At 42.5% G+C, this 18,208-nt stretch overlaps 1 protein-coding gene across 1 annotated transcript in view; it reads left to right on the forward strand.

The window, feature by feature from the left end:
* Positions 1-18,208, forward strand: part of AOAH (acyloxyacyl hydrolase) — a 780,853-nt gene that overhangs the window by 68,708 nt on the left and 693,937 nt on the right. The window contains exon 2 of the mRNA XM_085607471.1: positions 13,202-13,297. Coding sequence (XP_085463597.1) covers positions 13,202-13,297 — 96 coding nt within the window. The remainder of the gene's footprint in view (positions 1-13,201; positions 13,298-18,208) is intronic.

An 18,208-nucleotide genomic window follows, 5' to 3' on the forward strand; every position in this document is an offset into this window, starting at 1 on the left:
ACTCATGAAGAAATACAATTGTATTCTTTAAGCTAGTATTGATCCACTTCTATATCTAAATTTCCTTTAGAGCGGGGTCTCCAATACCTGAGCTAGTGACCAGGTGAGGTGAGGTCTGTATCTCGAATGATGCAGGTGAGTGCACTGTTTTATTATTTAAATAATGGTGCGCCAACACTACTTGTGACTTCCACATAAGAATCGCTAATTCTGCGATGTTCAGGTTCTTAAGGAACTTACTATACCAACATTCAGAGCACTAAGAAAACTTTATTTGTTCATGTATTTATTCACTACAGGAGTGAAGACTACCCTGCTCATTCAGAGATCTCATCACTCAAGGTTGTACTTTTTGACAATTTTCTTTCACACGTTACATATATTTTTCATACTCACTATTTTGCAGTAGCTAGTTTATTTGTATAGGTCCTGAAGAAAGCCGGAAAAAGTTCCATTTAGGCTGAAACTAGTCGACCCATTGTGAAGCAACCTATTTGTTTAAAGTTGCTTATACATACTTTTAATAGGATTGGCATTGAGATGGTGATTAAAGGCTGTTTCTCTCTCCCCCAACTCCTTTTTAAATTTCACTTTTTTGCACTGCACTAATATTTCCATCACACAAGAGATGATTTACTATTGCTGTATCACTCATGACCATACTGGTTAGTCTTTATCTGTAAAGTTTCCTTCTCTGACTTTACTGTGTACTGTTCAGTTGCAATCTCTTGCTACATGATTTCCCTCAAGGCTTTGATGAGCAGTAGCTAAGCTTGAAGGATAACCAAATGATGACACTGGCCTCTCTTGGCAGTTGATGGAAATCCTATCAACATTATGCGAATTTATTTCCTTTCACTGGTATCTTTCAACACCCAGCCACACAAAAAAACCAAGCTTAAATCACTCTGTCATGACTCCAATTATGCATGACAGTGTACAGCGTGAACACTCAACACACCACCAGGCATGCTAACAGAAAACTCCTAAACAGTGCATACAAAACTCAGCACGCACAAAAACTCACATGCACCACACCGTGCACTCACGATACTTTACATACAAACATTGGTAAAGGCAACAGCTTGGCTTTCGTATTATAAAGGTGAAACCTATTGGCTTTGCCAATGTTTGTTTTGCTTTGAAGGGAAGGATTGGAAACCAGGTTTTCCAGGGAAATAAAACCATTGGGGCAAGCCTTACAAATGAGTAGTCTAAGAGCACCTATTTACAAAGGGTGTTTAGAGTATGTAAAGTGTTATTCTAGTAAAATGTATTTTTTGTACTTTTACACGCCTTCGCGAATTAGCCCAAAGCATCCAAATGTCTACAAAATAGTATTCAAGGAATGTTAAACATTGAAAATGGCAATAAAATGGGAATATTCAGATACATTTAATAGAATTCAAAACACTGTGCACCTTTGCTCTTTTATTGATACCCAGCGTGGACATTTCGTGTGGTCAGTTCACAGAGGCCTGTGATAGTATGTAATTGCGTCCTCTTGTAGCACAGCTCTTGGTTCTTATAAATGATTTCGTGAGTCGGCCTCTGAATCTTTCATTTAGTCAGGTCCCAAATCAGGGGAGAGGGTGTAGCCCAACGGCCAGAGCTGCCGACCTTGGAGCTGGAAAACCAGATTTGAGCCTCTGCATCGGCTCAGCATCCTGAGATTCTGGGCAAATGACTTAATCTCTCCGTGCCTACCAAGAATGAAAGTGTCCTTGTGTAACGTAACTGGTGCTCATATAAAGTGATCCAATACGTTTGGGTTGAGTTTTCGCAATATAAAACTGCAAAAAAAAAGAAAATGCCATGCCATTGCCCACATAATGCATCCTTCACGTGACCTTGACTAATGCTACTGCTGTTTTATATAACCAGTGATTTTACTGTGCAAGTGCTGCGCTTAATAAAACCGTGTTCTAAATATTAAATACATGCTAAAACGAAATGCATGTCTGCTGTTGGCAGCGTGCAGCTCTTTCCATTGCCTTTAATTTAAAGGGTAATTCCACAGTGTAAATGCTGCTGTGTTGATTGAGGCACTGTAATTACCCCACCCTTTCAATGCGGCATTACCATTTACAATCAGCGCAGATTAGCCGTCTAAGCATCAACAATCGCGGGACTCCTCCCAACCACGGGGAAACAAAGACAGAGACAGATGTGCCTCTGCACGGCACGATAAAACGACCACCAGAGAAACTAAAATAGCAAAGAAAGATTCTGCGGTTTCAGAGATGGATTGGCAACTGAACGTTAACCCACAATATTTTAGGTCCAGTGTAGACAAGTCTCTCTCTCTCTCTGTGCGAGCTTTCAGTTCAAAACCTCTGGAAACATGAGAGCCTGGTCGTAAACCGGAGGCAGCGTCGGAGGCATAACACATCGCCCCTGGGGGGGGCATGAGGAGGGGCGCGCACAGGCCGGCGATTATTCCACATATATTCTACCCAGCGGCAGGCGAAAACATCAGGACGTGCACAGCAGGGCTGAAAGATGTTTTCTTGGCCCATATTTAAATAGTGTTAGAGATGAAAATATGGCACGCCCAAGAGCTGTTTTATTCTAGTAATATTTTTGCTAATGTTCCAGTCCGCGCAGTTGGCAGGAATCCGAGTACGCCATCTAGTTTAATACACTCTGCCAATTCTTGTTTAGGTATTACCGCCCCACGCCATATTTTTGTAAGTAATCAGACGCAAAGCTGGGGTTAAAAAAGTACAAGGGCCGCACTATAAATTCCCCGTTCTTATAAAATTATAATTTTAGTAGGCAGAAGTTTCACTTCAGCGCCGCACGCGACTGTTGGCGCTTTGATGCCAGGGTAAAGAGAGTCGGAATCCCTTGTCCTCCCCGTGACCCCATGCGCCGCTGATCTCCGTGCCTGCTTCACAGCCGTCGTGAAGACTTTAATAAACAAGCAGATAAGAAAAGTCTTCACGTCAGCCGTGAAGCAGGCGAGGCAGTCCACCAAAAAGCCAAAGGGAGGCAACAAAAAACCTTCCTTTCCAATGGGAAGCCAGCGTTTACCATGAACGCTGACGCTACCCAATGGAAATGAGGGGCGGGGCTCGAATTCCCTTCTCCAAACCGAGTTGTTTACTTTAAGTCTCGAGGCGAGGAGCGCATGCGCGCTCCAACGCCAGCCGAGACCTAAAAAAGGGTTCAACGTAAATGAAACTTTATCAATATCATAGTGGCGTAGACAAAAGCATGCTACTGCATTCAACACGGTGCTAAGGTATGCGAGAGGAGCTAGAGTAAGGCATGCATACCGTAATTGCTCATAAAAAGTCACTTCATGTTAATGTAATTAACATGGTGCTAAGGTATGCGAGAGCAGCTAGAATGTAGGACGCATACCGTGCTTGGTCATAGAAGTCATTTCCAGGCAAAAAAGCATGTCAATGAGACTTTGTCACGTCACAGTGGCGTATAGACAGACAACCACATGACCTAAAAAAGGGTTCAACGTAAATGAAACTTTATCAATATCATAGTGGCGTAGACAACAGCATGCTACTGCATTCAACACGGTGCTAAGGTATGCGAGAGGAGCTAGAGTAAGGCATGCATACCGTAATTGCTCATAAAAAGTCACTTCATGTTAATGTAATTAACATGGTGCTAAGGTATGCGAGAGCAGCTAGAATGTAGGACGCATACCGTGCTTGGTCATAGAAGTCATTTCCAGGCAAAAAAGCATGTCAATGAGACTTTGTCACATCACAGTGGCGTATAGACAGACAACCACATGGTTGAACATGCCAAACGTGTTGTGTTTACGCTGCCGACCTCCCAGTTAGAAAAATGAAATAAATTAGAAAATTAATTAAAATTAATAAAAATTGGGAATCCCTGGCAAGTGCCTGTCAGCGTGCTTCCTGAGTTGTAGTAGCAACTGACCCAAGCCAATTCTAACAATGTGGAGAGGCGCACTAACACATGTCGGGATAGTGCCCTAATCCTCTAAGATGTCTACTGTGGCAAGGTTGCTCTGTGATCAATGTCAAATGGATTGATGTAAAATCAACATAGGTCTCATAAATATACTGCCGTGTGACTTCATGCAAGATTGTCCTGACATGTGGAATTCCGTATGCCCCAATTAAATGTACAACGGCAAGTGCCATGGGGCAAACTCAGGCTTAAATGCGGAAATACATGTTTGTACTCAAGGTTGTGACATTGAGACTCCCACAGGTAAGACAGAGTCCTGTCTTAAGTCCTTCACATCCCACATACAAGCGAAAAGTTACCAACTTAATGATTCGTGATGGTGAGATCAAGGGGAAAAGGGTAGACAGCCCGTGCAGGTGAATACAGATGAGTGGGCCCCTTCCTTTCCTCCTACAAAAAAAGCAAAAGAACAGAAAAAATTGAATAAAAAACTAAAACTATGAAATTGACAATTCTGAAATACTACTGTTACGATTAAAACACCTTGCATGTTGCTGTCTATTCTAATGCACATGAAAATGGAGGAAAGAGAAAGAGAATGTACAGAGGAATACAGATAAAACCTCAAATACAGTAACCGCATCTTAGACAGTGGCATCGTCAAGATTGACAAAAATTTATGAAAATAGAGTAAGATTGCACTTTGTAGGGGTACATCTAGGAGCTCTATTCCTCTTTCAGATGTATGGTTAGCTCTTTGTCTTGGTTGAGACCCCCCGGAGTCTTAGTTTGAAAGTCTATAATATATTTAGACTCCCTCTGTCTCAATTTTAAGACTCTGTTCCCCCCTCTCGGGTTCCTATCAATCTGTTCTAAGATAAAGAACCCCAAATGGGATGAATTGGAAAAGTCCTTTTAAAAAAAGTGACGTGCTACTGGATATTTTGGATCATTGTTGTTAATGGCTCTGCTGTGCTCTAATATGCGTTTTTTCGCCGTGAGTGTAGTGCTGCCAATATACCAAAGTTTGCAAGGGCATTCTATGGCATATATGACAAACGTAGAGCTGCAGGTAAGAAATTGTTGTATGTTTTAAATAATACCATTGTAGGTAACCTGGTTCTGAAATGTGCTGTTCCTGCAGGCCTTGCAGTGGCCGCAGGGAAAGAAACCACTGAGACCATGTTTGTGTCTATTGGGATAGATGGTGATATCACTGTGTGCTAACAGATCCCTAACATTTTTCCCTCTTCTATACGTTATACTCGGTCTGTCAGGCATGGTTTCACTAATGATGTTGTCACATTTAAGAATATCCCATTTCTTGGTTAAGATACGTTTGATGTCCCTAAAGTCCGAATTGTACGTCATGATCATTCTCGTACTGCCCTCTCCAATGTCTGTATGCACTGTGTCAGTTTCAGAGATAGTCTGGGCTCTGTCCACTCCATCTGCTCTTTCTCTGGCTTTCTTGATCACCCAGTAGGGGTATCCCCTTGCCTTGAAGCTTTCAACCATGACACTACTTTCTTGTTGATACGCTTCTTCAGTATTGCAGTTTCTTTTTGCCCTCAGCAGCTCACCGTAGGGGATGCTCCACTTGAGAGCCTCCGGATGGCTGCTGAGGGCATGAAGTATGCTGTTGCCTGCTGTGGATTTCCTGAATAGGGACAAATGTACTCAATTTTGCTTGATTTCAAGACTTAAATCGAGATATTCAGCATTGGTTTTACTGATGCTGCCAGTGAGTACGATATTGTGGTCACTGACATTGAGTTTGTTAATAAACTCACTGGCCTCCTCTTCAGAACCTCTCCAGATAATAAACAAGTCGTCGATGTACCGGAGCCACATCGACACATGCTCAAAGTCCACTGTAAAGTCAGGGTTGGAAAATATGTCTACCTCCCAGCGACCCATGAACAAATTGGCAAACATGGGAGCTAAGCAAGATCCCATGGCTGAACCCGTTGTTTGTCTATACAGGGTACCATTGAACATGAAGATCTTACTCGTCAGACAATATTCTGTCATGTCCAAAAGCATCTGACTGTTGTCACGGAATCTTATTGGTCTGGTATTGAGATAGTAGGGACAGGCATCCAACCCCTGTTTGTGATCAATGATGGTGTATAAAGAATGTACGTCAAGGGTGATGAACAAAGAGTCATCTTCCCAGTGTATGTCTTGTATTCTATTCAGGAAATCTTTGGTATCCCTGATTTAGCTGGGTAATTTGATGACATGGTCTCTGAGGAAATCGTCCGCATATTTGGAAATATGCTCTGCTACACTCCCCCTTGAAGAAACAATCGGACACCCAGGTGGTCTTATGGGGTCCTTATGTAGCTTTGGTAGTAGGTATAATACTGGAAGTATGGAGTGATCTTTCTTGAGGTAGCAGAACTCCTTCCATTCTAGGATCCCTCTGTCTTTCCACATGGTTAGTTTGTTCCAAATGGTCACAATACTCGTGTTGTATACGTCCATGGAAATGAGCAGATAAAACTTGGTATCATCAAGCTGTCTTAATGCGTCAGCTGTGTATTGTTCTCTGTCCAAGATGACGTCATTGCCACCTTTGTCCGCAGGACAGATGACAATGTTTTCATCTTCGGTGAGAGATTTGGGTGCCTGTCTCTGGTCGTGAGTAAGATTCCTGTCTATTTTGTTGGCCCTGTTTGGATTTGTGTCTGAAATTGCTGAATGCCTTGCTGACACTGTCTTGAAACGTGTCAATGTTGTCATGGGGTAAACTTGGCCAGAAACTCGACTTGGGCCTAAAATCAGTAGAAGCATCAGTGGCTAAATCTAACTCTTCAAGCACTTGTGTTAAACTGGTTTCTTCATTGATGATGACATCATTGTCCTGTCCTAATTCGATCATCGTGATCAGGGTGTCTATATCTCCTGTGTTGAGATTGTCATACCTAGTAGTGGTGTTGTTACTGGTTTTCTGTTTCACTCCTAATCTTTTGAGTTTGTGCAACTTTTTTAATTTAAGTTTTCTAACATACTTGAACAGATCAATTCTGGCATTGGTATAGTTCAAAGGATACGAGGGACAAAAGGAAAGTCCTAAACAGAGTGTTTGTTTTTCTGTATCACTCATGGGTCTCTTAGAAAGATTAATAACAGTTTTATTAACCATTATGAGATCCATTAGAAGGCTTTTCTGGAGCGCGTCTTGCTGCTTCCCATGCCGCTCGACCTCTCACTCTTCTGCCATCATTGCTGAATTCTTTTCCGTCTGTTTCTACGTTTCCTCGTCCTCTGCCTCAGCCTCTACCTCTCTGACCCCTCGATTTTGGTACTGGAGTGTCCCTTGTGGTCTGTCGTCCCCGGCATAGATGCTGGTACTCGTCTAAAAAAGTCACAGGACGAGGGTTGCGTTCCTCAACAGAAGTGTTGCCCACTGAGACATCAGATTCGCTTTCACTGGCTGTAGATATCTCCGATATTGTCATTTCTTTGTTGGCCTTACTCATTATTTCTTGTACTGCTTGTTGGTGGTACAGATAATCATACTTCCGACTGAAACTTCAAATTCTGCCGCGTTCATAATCGCCGTAGTCACGATTTAATTTACTCTGTTTCTGGGCCTTAATGTCTTCTTCATGTTTCTGAAGACGGTCTTTCATTGTTGTTAGAGATTTGTTCAAAGTTTCTGCCTCTACATGTGTTTTCAGGTCTTCCATCAGTTCTTGGATCTGATTTAATTTCACATCGCAATCTATCCACGCGTATTTAATTAGAATTTCCAACATCTGCTTGGAACTCTGGGAGGAATTCTCTGACCATTCCTCGAGCATTTTAGGATTGGGTGTTTCATATGTGGGAGTTGTGAAAATTCTCAAGCCTCTAGGTGCCATTCCTTTATCCACATCATTTTGCAAAGAGATGGCCTCCCACCACTTTGAGATTTCTGTTCTCTTGAGTTTTTCTAGTTTGCGTAATTTTTATTCTGTTGGTTGGACCTGAGTAGTTCTATTCTCAGTCATGGGCATGGTTTTCTGGTGAAAATAACACGGGCAGCTGCTCTCCTCTCTTCCTCTTCCTCCAAAGTGCACTACACTTAGTGGGTTGTTATTTCAAAAACGGAGTTCGCCTATCCCCCTGTCATAACAGGTTTCTTCTGCCATACACACAAAAGTGCCCAAGGTAATTGAATGGCATTCACAGGATTTCGATGACGTATTCTTGGGGTGTTGCAATCGGAGTAACTGTATCCAGTCCACTGTATGGATTATTGCGTTAGTCCGTTAGGTAAAAAGGCACCGCAGTAAGCCGATACCGCCGCTGCCCCGGGATGGGCAGCACGCCCTCCTCACACTGGGGGCGGACAGTAAAGACACCCGCTTATCTCAAAACCTTCACTTGCGATCACGATCTGCAACCCCTGCTGTCGTCCTGTTCCTGGTAGATTGTGGCCGGTCCAACTGCAGTCCTCTATTGAAAATCACACATGGTTCGTTCCTTCCGGACTGCCTGGGACCTAAGGAGAGTGGCGCAAATGCCGGTGGAGCACACCGGCAATCCAGACAAATTCACACCGCAAAGATCCGTGCGCTCTCAGGACAGAAAACTCTGCACCAGCGTAATTCCACTAAAGTGTTTATTCCACAACGCGTTTGCAGTGGCCGCAGGGAAAGAAACCACCGAGACCATGTCCGTGTCTATTGGGATAGATGGTGATATCACTGTGTACTAACAGATCCCTAACGTTTTTCCCTCTTCTATACGTTATACTCGGTCTGTCAGGCATGGTATCACCATTGATGTTGTCACATTTAAGAATATCCCAATTCTTGGATAAGATACGTTTGATGTCCCTAGAGTCCGAATTGTACATCATGATCATTCTCGTACTGCCCGCTCCAATGTCTGTATGCACTGTGTCAGTTTCAGAGAAAGTCTTGGCTCTGTCCACCCCATGTGCTCTTTCTCTGGCTTTCTTGATCACCCAGTTGGGGTATCCCCTTGCCTTGAAGCCTTCAACCATGACATTACTTTCTTGTTCATACACTTCTTCAGTATTTCAGTTTCTTTTTGCCCTCAGCAGCTCACCGTAGGGGATGCTCCACTTGAGAGCCTCCGGATGGCTGCTGAGGGCATGAAGTATGCTGGCAGGCAGTCACATGACTGCATTCACATGCCATATGACAAAGCTAAGGCTCACAATTGCTTTTACAATCTTATTTAAGGTTTGGACTCTATTCATAGATTTCATTAGTATGTACTGTATGATCAATGCAGTGTGGCATTTGCAATGTATCTGTATTAACACTATGTCAGCTATGTTTGTTACCACTCCAAGATGTCTGCCACCATTGAGACTAATGTGTGGTGGTCCTTGCGTTGATTTCTCCTAAACCACCAGGCTACATTAGTTACATTTACTTTGTTGCACATTTCACGTGATCAAGACTTCGCAGGATGTCGAAACGTGTTGTGGAATTAACACTTAAGTGGAATAACGCTGGTTCAAGTCACTCAAAACCATGTTATTCCAGCATGGCCTATTTGATTAAAAATGAGTGTTCTGCAAAAGTCACAAATATATAAATACGTTTAAAACTAAATATATTGCCAGGTCGAAAAATGTCGAAATAGTTTCAGAAATAACACCTATGAAAAATGTGCTTTTCTTAAATGCAATAAAGTTGACAAAAGCACAGTGTGATGTTACAGACAAAGCAATAGCAAAAACAATCAAAAAATCAATAATGAAGAAGGAGATGGAACAAAAAATTATGTTAGGTTTGCGAAATGCTTTATTATTGTTTTAGGAAGCGGTAAAAATGATGCACCAGTCCCTCTAAATCCCATAATCAAATTAAACCTGCCAACGCTCAATTTTTCATTGATTCTGAAGCTACCAGCTGCCATATGTGGATGAAATACTGCAGTTTATAAAAGTGCCACTGGTTTCTTGGTGGACTTGTTAGTCATAAGCATCCGTCCATTATTTAAAAATCTTTGTGTACCTCCAGCCCAGGTATGTGAAATAATGATCCATGATGGACATATCTGTACCACAATTTTTGAAATAGCCACTTAATATGTAAGTGATCTCCAATTAGATTTGTTGTGTGTAAGTGTATCCAGTGTGGATGTCCTGAAGACCAGTGATGGGTCTTATCCATGCGAACCTCGACACCTCTTGTCTAGACTCTTTGAGCTCATTACCATAAAACAATAAGAATGATTTTAATTTTATATCGCACTTTCTACTGCACTTCTGCCATTTTAAGTGCTGTTAATAAAAGATGTTACTGGTATCCAGTTTAAAGATATTCAGTTTACAAATATTGGAAGGATGGAATGCTGAGTCAGCTTTGCCAGATTTCAACCTTTTGGCCTTCACTGCATTTGTCAGAGGTGAGAGTTCAGCTCAGTTACCCATGCTTCCTAGCTGTATATCAAATATGTATTTCTGCACTCTGACGTACTGATACATTTGATATTAATACTTCTGGTAAATGTAGGGGAAACTGGCCCCTTTCAAATATGCTGCTAAAATGGGTAATAACTTGCAGGATTGAATGATTCCCAAACGAGAGTAGCAGGGCAGCCGTGTGCCGTGCAGTTGTCCGACGGTGAACCTGGCTAGGTGCACCTGCGGTTGATTGCAGCTCCATGCAGAATCCATAGTGCTCCATAGTAATTAAGTAGATGTCACTGTCCCAAAAGAACAGATTGATGATATGTCAATAATCTTTCCTGGGTTCACTGGAGGACAATGTTGCTGAGTTGTAGGTACCGGTTATAGATACCAGGTGTTTCTCATCCGGGCCCAGTGTTGCAAATGCCCAAATACAACATGCTTAGTTGTTCACTTTTTCTAATCTGATTCCAACATCAGCAGGCTTTTATGAAATCCAGACAATCCACCTGCTTTAAAAAGTTGAAATGTTTGGGTGGAAACCTTGAAAACTATCTTACAACGAGTCACTGGTTCATCAGAAATTATGGGCCACTTGTAATACCCTAAGCTTGTGGTAAAGATGTTGTTCACCAATGCAAACTTGGGGAATTAAAAATAAAACAGACATAGGAGGCACAGAAAAAGTAATGTTTCACAGAGGCACATCATCAGTAGTCTGCACACATTTGTGCATGTCTATGTTTGCATGCATTATGACTTAAAGCCAGACCTACTGGCTTTGCTAATGCTTGTTCTTAATCCTAAGGATTTTCTTCAACGGTGGGAAGCAATAAGTAGTTAGTTTGACTAAGCACCATCTTTCCTCAGTGGCCTAAGTGCAGTTTCACATTTCTAACACCGAGGGGCTCATTTATGAACGTGTGATGCAGAGCAGTGCAGCAAGTCTCCTTGCTGCGTGCACTGTGTGACAGGGAAAGGGCAGGAATGCACCGTATTTAAGTCAATACGGCACATTCTTGTCCTTTCCTTGTGCAGGTACCCTTTTGGCAGCCTAGCGCCAACCCAGGCAGCATGAAGGGTTGTTTTTGTGCAGAAAGGGACACCTTCCTGCGCAAAAACTATTCTGGGAGGCATGTTCCTCATTCTATGTGTGCTGCAGAATTCAGCACACACAGAAAGAGGAAGAAACGAGGTGAAAGAGAGATATTTCTCCTTGTTGTACCTTCCCCGGGAAGGTGTTAGATTTTGGCGCATCCCCAGGTTCACAAGTTCTTGTAAATCTGGGGATGTGTCAAAATCCATGGGACTTGCATTAAACCCCCCCCCCCCCCCCGAAGCGCATGAAACGCTTTCCCAGGGCAAAGTAACCCAACGCAGCGATCTACACTGCGTTGGGTTGCTTCAGATCTTTCCAGCCACTTAAAGCCACGCAAAGTGGTTTTATGTAGCATCAACAATCTGACTTAGAGTTTTGAGTCATGCATGTACCACATTGGGTGGTGTAAACATGACACAACCTTCTCACAAATAAGCCCCCGAATGTCATTATTTTCACTCACATAAAGAATACTACTTAGAGCTTTAAGGATTAAGCTGTTATTAGTGCAGCTGGTGCAGTGGCACTGGGGTCTAGACAAGCAAAAGGTACACTTAACCCCAACTAGAACACTGGAATGCGGAGAGCTCCATTAAAAACAATGGAGTAGCTCTGGGAATATTAAGGCTGGTATACGCCCTGAGTTCCAATATTCCAACGTTTGGCTTCTTATTTTTCCCTTTTTAATTTAGAACGTTCTAATAGCTTTATAGCCCTTCTGCTTTAGGCTATACCAGTTGTTAAAGGCCTTCTACCTCGTTATCAACCCCCTCATGCGGCTCGGTCCTATGAGTCGGGTTCAGGGCCTTTAGCAACCTGTATAGCCCTCAACAGCGGGCTACAAGGCTACATAATGGTTGTCTTTTTCTACTCATCCAAGGGGCAGGACAGCCTATTTTCCTTGTTTGCATTAGGGCCTATGCCACCCTTGCCACACTATGGTATACATTTACCATACATAATGCTATGATTAAGAACGTGTGGTAGGGTGTCCTCGCATCAATCAATAGGAGATGCATAGTGAGGGTACTAGTAACATGTCCACTTCAGAAAATCTTGTTGTGCCTTCGAGGATGAACTGATCTGATGCTGAGGACAGGAAAAAAAATCACAGAATCCCAGTGAGGAGGGACTAGGACTGGCGATGAGGTAATCACACGATTCAAGATTGAATCAGTCATTGATATTGAATGTTCACACTCACTTGAGATTGAATGAAACAGAAACATTGATGGAGTGTGAAATGAGAAAGCCACATCATTTATTCATGTTTCAGCAATATTGCTCGACAGATATAAACACGGTGGGTTAAAGGAACGCAGCTCTTTAATATTCCAGTTCTGTTTATGAGTAATAGGCCCCGAAAATAAGACGTTTAAAGCACTTCGGTCTCCTAAAAGCATGTTTCAAGCCAGTCTGACTCAAATAGAGTTATACAAGAAGGGCGGGATGTATGCCAGATTTACAGAATTAATCAATTAAATACAAATAAATACAGTGAATATTAAAAGTACTGTTCATGTGCAAAATGTTTTCCCTCTCTATTAAAGTATGAAGACAAGCTAAGTTTTGTCTGCAGAGTATGGTGTGGTAGTGCCGCCCTTGGGTACCGAATATGGTACTGTGGCAGGAATAAAAAACATCTGCATATACTTTTTGGACATATGTATGCATTCATCTGAAACAAACACTTATACTGCTGAATAGATGTATCAAGTTGCAAATTAATGGAAATGAGTACATAATTTGAAAAGAGCGTTTGAAAAAGAGTAGAGACCAAGAATAATATCATGCAATTTTCCTTTTTTCAGGATGTGTTCTTACCGTGACCATAGTTCAACAACTCGCCCAGGTCCATAATTCCACGCTTCAGGCCGCCATGGAGAAGCTCTGCAGTTATGTGCCCGGTAAGTGTGTATTTTCCTGCTTCAGTTAGGAGTACTGTAATGAAGAATCTGTCCACCTGGAAGGTTGTAGTCAAAGGTTTATTGACGGCATGACCAGATCCATAATACAGCACCAACTACTTCTCTCATTGCTCTCCTTGCTCTCGCTCTCTGGAATGAGTGATACATCATCCGATGCATCACTCCATTCCATGACACACAGAGCATTCTAAATTACAGATCACAACACATCCCCTTCCCAATAAATAATAACACATATCAACAACAAAATTCAAGCTCATAAAAACATAACAAAATAACTACAAAAATGACACTCTGCAAGCAATCATCAAGTTAAAGCATAGCAGGTGAAAATAAGCCTTAGCACAACATGAAGTTTCTCTACTATAGCTACAATATGGCTACAACACAGAGAATGAAAATAACCTTAATACAACACGTAGTCTTTCAATTTAATGGGCACCCTCCTACCCCTAGGAGAATGAGACCTTAATCCCCTTTTATCAAGAACACTTTTGCTATCAAATTTACCCCCATCAGTCAAAGCGGGTCTGGGAATAATAGGTTTGGGAACCCCCACATTCCGAAAACCACCCGAATATTTGACCAATCTTGACATACTCCACCAGCAATCAGTGTCAACTCTTACCACATTCTTCTTGATGGCCACAATGGTGAAAGGACCCAAAAAACCTGATCTACCTTTAAACGTGTGTTTAGGATTCTTCACAAGCACTTGATCACCAACACACCACTTCTTGTATTTCACATTCATCCTTGAGTCGTAACTAGATTTGTACTTTTCCTGGTAGTCAATAACCCTGGTACGTCTCGTGTCTGCAGATATACTCCTGCCAACACTAGGAGGTAACCAACTAGGATTTAACATGGAAGGAGCTTTCCTCCCCCTCAAATCCTCAAAGGGAGACTTTAGCGTGACAGCATTTGGTGTGGTGCGATGAACCCACCAGGTGTCCCTTAAAACAGTACTAAAGGGCACCTTCAATTCCATAGCTCGCTGAGCACAATCCTTAACCACCCTGTTCATCCTTTCAGCTAATCCATTGGCCTGAGGAGAGTATAACGCTGTCTTCTAATGAACAATATCAAAATCTTTAAGAAAATTGCACATTTCATGAGAAACAAACTGTACCCCATTGTCAGTAACTAAGAACCTCGGAACTCCTTCTGAAACAAAAACATCTTTAAGGAAATCTATCACTGTTTTCGTGTTAGTCACAGACACACACTTGGTAACAACCCACTTGGAAGTATAATCCACAAGCAAAAGAACAAACCTTTCAAAATAAGGCAACAGTTCAAATGGGCCTACTATGCCCAAACCCAACTTCGTCCAAACCTTCTCAGGAACCTCAACAGGAGACAAAGGAGCATTGCTGGGAGTGTGAGACTTATCATTAGCAGCACAAGATAGACAATCCTTAACCACAGTCTCGATCATGCGATCCATTCTAGGCCACCAGTACTTCTCTCTCACCCGAGCTTTCATTAAGCTCCTTCCCAAATGGCCTTCATGAGCAAGATTGATAATTTTGTCCCTAAAAACACTGGGAGGAATCACTCTATCTCCTCTCAAAAGATTGTCATAACAAAAAGACAACTCCTCTCTCACACCCCAAAAAGGTTTCATGTCAGGATCCAGATTCTTATAATCAGGCCACCCATGATTTATCCACCCTTTAAGAAGAACAAAATATCTGTCACTATTTACACCCTCCAACCATTCCTCAGATGAAAAGGCAGACTCCGCAACCCAAAGCACACCTTCAACTTCGCTACAATCCGAGGTCTGTCCAACCGGCAGACGAGAAAGACAATCTGCAGATTTATTACTCAAGCCTGGAATATAGCGAACTACAAAATAAAATTCTTGAAGCCCCTCACTCCAACGCTTGAGTCTAGGTGTAGTGTTCTCACTGCAGCGGCATGAGAAAACTTGAACCAAAGGACGATGATCTGTTCGGACCAAAAAGGGAATCCCCCAAAGATAGAATTTAAAGTGTTGCACTGCCCAAAAAACACTCAACGCCTCCCTTTCAATACAAGAGTAATTCACCTCCGCATCCCTGAGAGCCCTAGAAGCAGAAGCAATAGCTCTGTCCTCACCATCCACTACTTGGGAGAGCACAGCTCCCAGCCCTTTTAGACTGGCATCCGTCGTCAGAACAGTTTTACAATTCACATCAAAATGTCCTAAAGTGGGCATTCTGCCAATCTCAGCTTTTATACCATCAAAAGCCTTCTGACACGCGTCAGACCAGGCAAAGTGCGCCCCCTTTTTAAGTAGAGCCCTGATGGGTTCAGCTACACTTACAAAACCTTGAACAAACTTAGAGTAGAACTCGGCGAGTCCCAAAAATGATCTCACTTGGTCTTTATCTTGAGGAACAGGAGCTTTCACCACAGATTCAGCTAGCTCCAATTTGGGTTGTATCCCCTCCCCTGAGATCACGTGTCCTAAGTACGTCACAGAACTCAATCCCACTCGACATTTCTGTTTTTTAACCGTGCGTCCAGCACCCCTCAGCTTCTCTAACACAGTATAGAGAGTCGAGCAATGTTCCTTCTCATCCTTCCCATATATCAAGATATCATCTTGGAAAAACATAACATTAGGTATCTTTCAAGTACCATCTTCATGACTCTTTGGAAGCAGGCAGCTGCTGACGCCAACCCAAAAGGCATTCGGAGAAAGCGATAAGCCCCTAAAGGCGTCACAAAGGATGTAAGATGTCTGGAATCCCTGTGCAGCACAACTTGGTGGTAAGCCGAAGATAGGTCCAACACACTGAAAATCTTAGCTCCTCTAAGAATACTAAGAGACTCAGATATGTTAGGTAAAGGTTGCCGATCAACCCAAATCCACTCGTTCAGTCCCCTCAGGTCCACACACATCCTGACACTTGTACCCCCATCCTTAGGGGCAAGAACAATGGGCGCAAGCCACTCTGAGGCCTCAATCTCTTCAATAATCCCCAAATCAAGCAACCTCTGCAACTCAGCCTTAAGTGGCTCAACCATCATGTTAGGTACCTTCCTTACCTTGTGCACACAAGGTACAGCTCTTTCCTTCAGGACAATACGATGTTCAAACCCTTTAAGGCAACCCAAGGCATCTGAGAAGACCTCTGGGAACTTATCATAGCACTCATCACTCGTACCCCAGGAATCCACCAACATGACCTGATCTTTGGGATCCTTCGCACAAGGGTTAAGCATAATGCCAAGATCCCGTTGATGCCTCCATCCAAGCAAATTGTCCCCTCTTTCAGCCACATAAACTTTGCCCATGGTGTGCCTATCCTTGAATTTGATAAGAGCTTCAACATAACCAAGGACATTAATTTTAGTACCACCATAACTAACAGGGTTGATATCTGGTGTCAACAAGGTCACATTCTCAAGACCCACACACTCATCCCATTGCCTATTACCAATCATGGTGAAAGGCGAACCAGAATCAGCTAGGACAGAAAAATTGTACCCATCAACCATGATTTTGCATTCTGGCATAATTACTCTATCAGCATCAATTTTCACACTGTCAGCCATAACATTCAAAAGAACAGTGCGTACAACTTCAACATTTTTCTGGGAGGAGCGGTTCTTGTATAAACCCTTGCATACTCTAGCGTAATGCCCCTTAATGCCACACTTGTTACACACTGCCTCCCTCGCAAAACAGTGTGGATAATTTGAGAAATGTGAAAAGCTACCACATCTCATACACTTAGGTTTAGGACTAGACGAAATAGTTTTATCACTAGCATTACTACCCCCCTCAACAGGGTGATTGTCACGTTCTCCCTTATTATGAACACTTTTAAAAGGAGCACGCACACGTGTGTCCTTTTCAACGGGTGTCTTGTTATTAGTAGAAGAAGAAATCTTCGCTAGAGTGCTGTAAGCTTCCAGATTTTCCTCTTCCTCAATAGCATGTACTTCACAGGATTTTTTACCTTTATCTTCTTTGTTCTTCCTAATCTCTTACACCCATTTGGAAGTGTTCTCCATTCCCTCCACAATAGCTACAGCTTCAGTTAAAAAGGGATTTTTAGAAAGTAGCTTCTCTTGAACACAAACACTGTTAGTGCACCTTACCAATTGGTCTCTCACCAATGAATCCGAAAGGTCACCAAACTCACACGTGCGAGCAAGAGTTTTCAGAGCTGCAACATAACTACTGACACGTTCCACTGGACCTTGGATCCTAGTAAAAAACGTATGTCTTTCTAAGACTACTTTGATGCGGGGACCAAAATATTTCTCCAGCATTACTAAGGACATCTCATACACATCACTGGGAGATCCGTCACCTTCACCAATGGGGATTACATCCATACTGTCATAAGTATTCCTTCCCTCAACACCCAAATTGTGAAGAAGAATGGCTTGCTTCCTAAAAGCTGAAAATTTCTCGCCCCCAATGGCCACAATGTATGAGTCAAATAGATTTTTCCATCTTTTCCACGGTAAAATTGGATCACCTTCCTCAGAAAGAAAAGGTGGCGGTTGCGACATGCTAGAAGCTGAAGCTAACGCCATCTCACCCCACCCAATTGAATTTTGCCAGAAACGATGTAGAATACAGCAGGAACAGCCACTTCACAAATTTTTCTCTTTCCACATGTAAAATGACAGCGTTGACATTGTACATTTAATGGGTTTTTTTTTGTGGTTTTTTTTTGTTTATTGAGTTTTTTGTTTTAAAAAAGCATAAACAGCAACAATGCAGTACAAGGTGGTACATCAGACAGTGCAAGTGAGGCATCAGTACAGAATAGCATAGGACAATTTACAGTGGATGTAGTTGAGGAGCATGCACAGAGTATGAAAAAGCAAACACCCCGAGCCAACAGGAGCAGACACATTAAGACAAGGACAGGTACA

The sequence above is a fragment of the Triturus cristatus genome, chromosome 5_2, assembly GCF_964204655.1.
Source record: "Triturus cristatus chromosome 5_2, aTriCri1.1, whole genome shotgun sequence".
Taxonomy (NCBI): domain Eukaryota; kingdom Metazoa; phylum Chordata; class Amphibia; order Caudata; family Salamandridae; genus Triturus; species Triturus cristatus.